We start from the raw sequence: 9,477 nt of genomic DNA, 5'->3' as shown, positions 1-9,477 counted from the left end.
TAGATGTCAGTCTGCTATGATGTAAATTATATAGATATCAGTCTGCTATGATGTAAGTTATATAGATGTCAGTCTGCTATGATGTAAATTATATAGATATCAGTCTGCTATGATGTAAGTTATATAGATGTCAGTCCGCTATGATGTAAATTATATAGATATCAGTCCCCTATGATGTAAGTTATATAGATTTCAGTCTGTTATGATGTAAGTTATATAGATTTCAGTCCGCTATGATGTAAATTATATAGATATCAGTCCCCTATGATGTAAGTTATATAGATATCAGTCCCCTATGATGTAAGTTATATAGATATCAGTCCGCTATGATGTAAATTATATAGATATCAGTCCGCTATGATGTAAGTTATATAGATATCAGTCCGCTATGATGTAAATTATATAGATATCAGTCCACTATGATGTAAATTATATAGATATCAGTCCCCTATGATGTAAATTATATAGATATCAGTCCCCTATGATGTAAATCATATAGATATCAGTCCGCTATGATGTAAATTTCTACCACCTTATAGTGATGATTGTAATCTTTGTATGTAGGGAAAATAGTTTTACATTGAAAAAATTGTGATAATGTTCTTTGAATTAGTATCTTGCCTCAAAATAGGGTTCTAAGATGTTTTAAATATTTATTAATGGATCATTATTTTGTAATTTCTCATGTACACAGAATGTCATAAAATAATATTTAAATATATACATTATAATACACTTAAGGGAGTTTATTATAATATAATTAATTAAATTCTATGTTTTGTGATAGAATGTGCTCTGGAATGGACTGGGATAAAGATGGAGACATACTCGCAGTTATTAGTCAAAATTCACCTCTACTTATCCTGTGGGATTCAACCACACACAAAGTAACCCAGATTGACACAGGACTGAGGTTAGTTATTAGTCAGTATTCTCCTCTACTTATCCTGTGGGATTCAACCACACACAAAGTAACCCAGATTGACACAGGACTGAGGTTAGTTATTAGTCAGTATTCTCCTCTACTTATCCTGTGGGATTCAACCACACACAAAGTAACCCAGATTGACACAGGACTGAGGTTAGTTATTAGTCAGTATTCTCCTCTACTTATCCTGTGGGATTCAACCACATACAAAATAACCTAGATTGACACAGGACTGAGGTTAGGTGAACATTACTATAGTAATTTATAATGATGAGATAAGTTATATTCTTAGTTTTATAACTTAGATGTTTGCTAGAGGTGGATGATGTTATGTTCTAAAAAAAAAGGTCACATCAAATTACATTCAAAAAGTAGATTATAAATACAAGGAGTAATGAATTGTTTTGTTTTTTTGTCTGGTAGAGTGAATCAGTCAGAGAGTGTTTTTGTTTTAGCTAGCAGCAAATCAAGCATTGTTTTCTTTTCAGTTACATGATCGATTAGCTGTGAAGTTTTACAAATAAGTTAATTTTTATGTTAGTGTGGTACAGGTAGCATGCCTTTAAATGTAATCTACAAGTTACAAAAGGTGTTTAAGCTTATAAAAACATTAAAGAATACGTAAACTAATTTATTATCAATTTGTGGTAATTATATTCACCAGATAACCTACCAATGAAAGAACAATAATTATAACTTCCAGTTAGTTTGAGCTACTTAACGAGAGTGAAATTCAAAATCAACCTGGTCATCGTTATAGCTGATTAAATATTTTTATCTTGTGTTTCTATTTATAAAGATTAGAATGTACTTTTTTTTCATTAGTTTAGATTATTTGAACAGGTATAATATGTGGTAACAGAAAGAACAGTTCAAGTACGAGAGTTTTTTTAAATTTCCGTATCAAGAAGGAAGCTGATGTCATGGTATATGATCTTTTCATATTTCAGTTGCTCATCAGAACATACAGAAATAAGTAGATGTACATGTAGAGTATTAGTAATACCACTTTGAGAAACTCGTTTAAATATTATGTAGCCCTCCAAATTCAGTACTTCATCACAGTGTAATTAAGCATACTTATCTGAGTGCTAGGTTAACTCGTTTAAAGTTCAGTTGTAAGTATACTGCCACCTCTGACCTTGTATTAATAAGCATTAATAACTCATAAAAGTCACCATATCCAAAACAAAGACACTTCAAACATACGACATGATAACTATGAGACCTTTTAAATATGAATTTGATTTTTAGGGGGTCAGTTCATAATACAATAAAAACCATTACATAATATAGATATACATGACCTATGTACCTGTTGAACAGGAAGCTAGTTTTTATGCATACACTATAGTAGGCCTAATGATGTTGTATTATAGAGGAAATGGTCCAATAGAAAATTGTCTAAAGTATTAAAATTAATATAAATAGATAGTAGTTATTTCACTCTATTTCTAAATAAAACCTATGTACTTGTGTTCAGAAAATATGTCACAATCACATTTCTTTCTTTTTCAATCATTATTTATTTAAAATGCTATAGAAATGATAGTACAAGGTATTTTTTGATATGTCGGTTTGTATAGTAGAAAGTTATATGTTGAGTAAAAATGTTAGAACTTTTATTCTGGATTGTAGAGACGTTCTCACCGTACTCTTGTGGTCAAAAAGCTCTCCCATACTTGCTATCGGAACCTCTAAAGGAAATCTTCTCATTTATAACCACAGAACATCAAGGTATATTTGTTTTATTGTTCATTTTTTATGTGCAGTATTTAAACATTCGACGTATAATTTGTAGTTCATGGCATTATTACATAACACAGTAAAGACATACGAACAAAAATAAAGGGAACTTTTTAATGAAATAATGGATTGATCTGAGTTTACATATATGAACTAAAAACATTAGCAGTATTGTCTTTAACACTAACACTATTACAGAAGTTTGACTTCACTCTTTCTGATGTTATTTGTTGTACAGAAATAGTAACCTTTCAAATAGATTAGTAAGAATATGGCAACGTTTATTTTGAGAAACCCAGATATGTTTATTACTTTTTTAAAATAAAAAGTGTCACAGGATGATTGTGTACCATTGGAAAGCTTCACTCGATAACTACACTTTTTTTCTATGAATGTCAGTAATCAATAACTGGTTCATGTTATCAATAGATCTACTGGTACATATACATACTTTAGTTATTATTATTTTATTTCTTTATTCAGTGGCCCTTGTATTTGTTTCGTCAAATAATCGCTTGACGGAGATGAACCAAGCAGAGACTAAGAATTAATTTTTGATCTGAAATCTGAAATTTACTATACTGAATAGAATTAGAAATTGCTATGCATATAAAAGTAACTTTTGAGTCTTATATTATTCTGAAGAAGGGTTTTTGGATATTCAGGAAAGTTCCAATTCTTGGTAAGCACAGTAAGCGTATTACATATGGAGCTTGGAGTCAGCAGAATTACCTAGCCCTTGTGGGAGATGATAAAGTTTTGACAGTTAGCAACCAAGACGGAGATACGGTGTGTGAGAGCAGTTTAAAAGCTGAAGCCTCGTTAGTTCAGTTTTCCTCCATGAAGCAAGATGATAGAACTTCAGGAGATAACACCGTGAGTTTCTTCACCATTACCCTTTTCTTAATGCAAACTTACACTTTAATATTTATATTATTCTGTAAATGATTAACACATTTTATAGTATTTTTTCTGATAAAAAACAGTCTTAAAGAAACTATTGTTTTTTAAGTTCTTATGTTCTTCAAAAGAATCTTACGGAAACTGTGACTGATAAGCTTTGACTCATTGGATTGTAGTTGATATTAAAGAAAAGTATAGTAAACATGGTAGAGTACAGGATAAATCTTAAAACATTAATAACAGAAAGTTTTGAATTTCAATTACAATCTAAACTGTATTTAGGACACTGTTTTTTATATTTATAATTTCTTAAAAATTTGGATTTGAATAGGTTTAATCTGGAATATGAGAAAAAATATTGCCATGATGTTTTTCAACTTTTTGATATGGAAAAACTGTGATTGTAATTTTGATAGTATAATCAAGCCTTGTGAAAAAACAATCATACATGTACAAATTGAGGAAAAACAATGTCTTTACTGAGCATCACTGTATATAAGATGCCAGTCATTTTTTTAATTAGCACAAGTAAAGGAACAAATTATATTAATTTGGTGTTTGTGTATTTTTAAGTCTTTCTCTTTTTATTTCTCAGTTGTATCATTGGGATTAGCATTTCAATGGAAAATTTTGTTGTATGTATAATCTACCCTCTGATTAAGAGTGTAAAAGAGCACATAAAAACGTAAACCAATGAATTTGTATTTTTGAAATTCCGGAATGTTATCTGTGGATGAAGTAATGTGTATTGGCAGTGAAAATACAGACATCTTGAAATTATGTAGCACATACACACACATTCAAGCAGGAAACATCAACAAATTAACTTCTGGTACTACCTTTAAGCATGTGGTAGAGATGCTGATTTCGGACCTGGAGAACTGGTTTCAAAACTGTGTGATACCATACAATATTCCACTCACTTTATGCTGTGGTTGCATTATAAGAGTGACAGTCAATCCCTTAGTGTGGTTTGTAGGCTGTTTGTCTGTCCTCTGATCACTAGTTCATAATGCGGGATGGCAACAAATAGCCTTAGTGGCTTTCACATGAATGTGAATAGAAATTTAAGCCTGTGTTCCATAAATGCTGGTTGGATAGTGAAGTACGAAATAAGCATAAAACGGATGGATCTCCAATATATGTTCATACGTTTCTTATTTCTAAAATATCACCAAGTTATTACAAATAACGGCTTCTTATCTCTTCTCTGGCAGGTCAGCCTTGTTCTTCAGAAGAAAACATTGTTTTTGTTGAATATCAATGATGCAGAAAATCCTGTTGTTTTAGCATTCCAGGAGAAATATGGGGCCATCATAGAATACAAATGGTAATTTACTGAATTTCTTATGTTCTCCTTATTAATACTGTTTATGATGTGTAGATAGTTTAAATTAGTGTATTAAAAATATGGTATGGTACAGCTTTTGAAATAAGGATTTTATTTTGTCTTCATGAAAGTTTAGAAATTGATAGACTACAGGACTTGTGTATTAAATATACCATCAGTAACAATTGAGGTATATTTGTACACTTATTAAAACAACAAAAGAAGTTAAATAATGAAATTAAGGTTCAGTATTACAGAGCAAATGGTTCTGTTTTTTATTTTATTTTGAACGACTGAAGTCTAGTCAATAAAATAGTGTCACATTGTTACATTTTTTCTGTGTTTCATGTACTATTGTGAAATAAAGATGCACAAATTAGTGAAAAAACGCAGTAAATGGAACAAACTGTCAGAAGTCATTTATTAAGAAACTAGTTTTGACAAATTTGTGCATTCTCTTCAGTCTCACGTTGTTTTCTGGCAGGAGAAAACTGGTCAACAAACATTTATGTGACCACTGCTCTTGGAATTCCCTTAAGGACACAGGAGGTGTTGAAATTAGGCAGGCTTTTGGTTGGTTAAACAACTTTCGACGATTCTTCTTTTTATGTAATTAACACAGACAAAACCAGGCTTTCAGTTCTGTCAAGCTGTTTGGACAGTGACGTACATAATGATTATTTTCTAATAATGAACGGCTGTTAAGGTTATAATCTAAAGAAATAAAAGACTGTTTGGTCAGGTTTTTTTATGGTAAATTGAAACAAATTAACTTTAATACTGTTCACTTCTTTATACCTTGTTTTTTTTATATAGCATTTAAAACAAATACCTCTTATAATATCAGTATGTATATCACATTCACGATATAATGGCTTCTTTGTGCTGGTTAACTGGTTTAATGAAAATTTTTAATAAACTAGTTTATGCTTTAGAATTTCTTCTTACAAACGAATGTTAGTTTTTACTTATATTACCATAAGAAGGCCTAACTTTCAACCAGGTTTAAAATTTAACCTACTGGTGATGATAATCACATGTATTGTTCCATTTGCTCTAATTTCACCAAAACATTCTGATTTGTCGTATTGAAATTTACTTAAAAAGGAAGTTGTCAAATTCCTTCAAGAATTATCTAAATGAACCATAAGGTGGGTCATTATGTAATGTGTCCTCATTTTTGAAGCAAGACCCAAATTATTTTGGGAGTACCTTGTTTGTTTGGTTTAATTTTGCTGGCCTCACATTCTTAAAAACAAAAGAAAGAAACAGAGAGAAGGAGTATATGGGGGTGCCCAAGCCCACAATGTCCCACATCTTTACCACCTTTCGCTGTCTGTGGCCAGAAGTGGGTGCCCAAGCCCACAATGTCCCACATCTTTACCACCTTTCACTGTCTGTGGCCAGAAGTGGGTGCCCAAGCCCACAATGTCCCACATCTTTACCACCTTTCGCTATCTGTGGCCAGAAGTGGGAAGGTGATTACTCTCTTATTACATTTAAGTAAAAAAGAAATAGTAAGAAACATAACAGAGTACTACACATCAGTGGGGGAGACAACAAAACTGCCCTGAAGTTGGCATTCCAGCCCCCAATATGATGTATGGATATAAAACACAAGATGTTATTATACTAAAAAGAAGTCACGAAAGGTAAATATGTATTTTTCACGATAAGATAAAAGATACATTTTTTTATTTTATGATGTGTAGGTATGGAGATGGATACATCTTATTAGGATTCTCTCAGGGATTTTTTGTTGTGATATCTACTCATCTCAAAGAAATAGGTCAGGTAAGGCTCTAAAAGAATTGTGTAGAGAATGGAAAAGGTAACGGCTCAAATCTCTATCCAAAATCTTGAATTAATCTCCGAGTATTCAGTTTCAAAAATAAAACTGAAACATAATAATAACAGCCTTCACTTTAAGCACAACATATATGATTATCTGATGGTAGGTTAGATTAAATTGACGGATATTATTACATAGGTTATTTACATAAATAGAGGCTCAATATTATTATTAAGTTATCAGTGTTCACAATAGAATTCAACTTGAAAATGTAAGGTTGTAAAGATAATTATATTGATTAATTAAATTTATATATTTCTATGAAAATAAGTTTAGATGTTCTTTCGGTAAGAAACAACATCAATATCAGTGCAAATCAATAAATGCTATCAAACATAGTTGCTTTAGTCAGTGCTTGTTACTGAAGTTTTCCCCCTTTTCATTCCTTTAGAGAAGATATATTGTTCTTTTTTGGTGTGTTTTTATCTGATGTTCATGAAATGTTACTTGAAGTGTGGAGATGTATATTACTTAGGGCTAACAAGATTTTTCTCATTTTGATTGACACATCTCTCTCCTCAATTTTTTTGCCAATGCTGTTACATGAGTTTTAATCAAATGTTCCTACTATATATAACCCTCCTTTCTATCAAACTTCAAGATTTATTAAAGATAACTCCAGACTTGTGTATTAAGGCTAACAAGTGTAGTTGTGTGTTTTGCAAAGTAATTTCAGTAAATTATGGGTTGTTAAGATCTAACTTTAGGTGATGTAAAAACACTGGAGCAACTTTATTCAGCAAATACTGTATGTATCCTCCACAAGCCATAAGCTTGTCTTACTGTGATGCCTGAAAGTTTGATCAGTGACTTCTTAGTTAGCTTCGTGAAACACTGTAAATAACCTATGGACCACTCTTGCATTAAGGCTAATATTTTATGTAATTTTACATCTTCTGGAAACTTCTCAGCAAGTATCATATCTCAGTTACTTAGAATTTGTTGTCATGTGCTACATCTATTTGATATATTTTTGAATTTTCTTTTGTTTTGGATTGTTCAACCTGGCACTTTCATTTTGCACTTTCTAGTATCATGATACATGCCCTGGGTATATCAGCTAGCATTGTGTAGTTTTTTATCAAGTATACTTGACTAATGTGAAAAATTATTTTTACTCTTAAGTTATAAATTTCAAAGTTTTGTATAATCTTGTATTGTAATTTCTTTTGACATTTTTTGTCACAAGCATTTGGTAATTTTTGTAATGTTTTATGATACATCTAGGCCTTAAAATGGAAATTTACATTTTATATAGCTATTTTGATTTTGTAATGTCTTATGATACATCTAGGCCTTAAAATGGAAATTTACATGTTATATAGCTATTTTGTTTTTGTAATGTATCTTTCCACATTTTAAACATTCATAGAAATTTTTCAAAGGTATCAAATAAAATATGAAAGATGCAATGTTTAATGTGAATTACAACTAAACACTTTTTTGTCCCCCTGTGGGACAGAAGTAAGTCTACAGATTTATACTGCTAAAGTCAGGATGTTTCCTTTAGGTAGACACAGCAGATAGCCTGATGTGGCTTTGCTATAAAAAATACATACACATAAATACTTTTTGTTGTTGGTAATTTCTATTATTATCGGGTTTGTGGAATTCCATATAATACATATTTATGTATGTTATTACATATAATTTCTTGAGAAGGAGTTCATTGTTAAAATAAAGGTCAAAGTTCATTTTTAGTTTTAGTTTTTCTAAAGGGGTGTTTATACCAAAGTTGAAGATTACCGGTCAAAGAAAAAATAAACCTACAACTTAAGGGATAACCAACTCATCTTTTGTTAATGGACTACTTTTTATCAGTTTATGGGATATGTTTGATATATGTGAGTGTTATGTTATTTGGTATTTGTTCTAGGGATAAAAACATAAAGTTATTTTGATCATGTTATTTTAAGGATGATAATTATTACAAAAGATAAATAATTTTACATGAAAGCTTAACAGACATCAACAAAAGGAATCAGTCAATGAATTAGGGATCACAGACATCAACAAAAGGAATCAGTCAATGAATTAGGGATCACAGACATCAACAAAAGGAATCAGTCAATGAATTAGGGATCACAGACATCAACAAAAGGAATCAGTCAATGAATTAGGGATCACAGACATCAACAAAAACAATCAGTCAATGAATTAGGGATCACAGACATCAACAAAAACAATCAGTCAATGAATTAGGGATTGCAGACATCAACAAAAACAATCAGTCAATGAATTGGGGATCACAGACATCAACAAAAGGAATCAGTCAATGTATTAGGGATCACAGACATCAACAAAAACAATCAGTCAATGAATTAGGGATGTATACAGAAAATGTTTCTGGTTAGAAAAAGTTTTTTTTTTTTTACAGGAACTGCTTCAGATGAAGTGCCACAAGGAAAGACTGGTTCACCTGTCTGCTTGTTTACCCCAGAATAAAGTAGCTTCATGTGGAGATAACACGTGAGTCACTCATCCAATGTTGATGTTAATAAAACAAGAGAAACTCACATCTTATTAGTTATATGCTTGATATTAAGCATTCGTAACTGTTTTAAAGATTTATCAACTTATATAATAAATCATGATTAGAGCTATCTAATGACATTAAAATTATCTAGTATAATTAATCACCTTATATAATAATTCATGATTAGGGCTATCTAATGACATTAAAATTGTCTAGATTAAGTCCAGATCAATTAATCATGA

At 30.9% G+C, this 9,477-nt stretch overlaps 1 protein-coding gene across 1 annotated transcript in view; it reads left to right on the top strand.

Annotated features, from left to right (window-relative positions):
• The window catches only part of LOC106475013 (WD repeat-containing protein 19-like), an 18,477-nt gene that overhangs the window by 6,864 nt on the left and 2,136 nt on the right, over positions 1-9,477 (top strand). The window contains exons 4-9 of the mRNA XM_013935710.2: positions 788-913; positions 2,567-2,665; positions 3,340-3,550; positions 4,795-4,907; positions 6,620-6,701; positions 9,137-9,228. Coding sequence (XP_013791164.2) covers positions 788-913; positions 2,567-2,665; positions 3,340-3,550; positions 4,795-4,907; positions 6,620-6,701; positions 9,137-9,228 — 723 coding nt within the window. The remainder of the gene's footprint in view (positions 1-787; positions 914-2,566; positions 2,666-3,339; positions 3,551-4,794; positions 4,908-6,619; positions 6,702-9,136; positions 9,229-9,477) is intronic.

The sequence above is a fragment of the Limulus polyphemus genome, unplaced genomic scaffold, assembly GCF_000517525.1.
Source record: "Limulus polyphemus unplaced genomic scaffold, Limulus_polyphemus-2.1.2 Scaffold7968, whole genome shotgun sequence".
NCBI lineage: Eukaryota > Metazoa > Arthropoda > Merostomata > Xiphosura > Limulidae > Limulus > Limulus polyphemus.
Note: the sequence above shows the minus strand (reverse complement) of the source record. Positions and strands in the feature narration are given on the sequence as shown.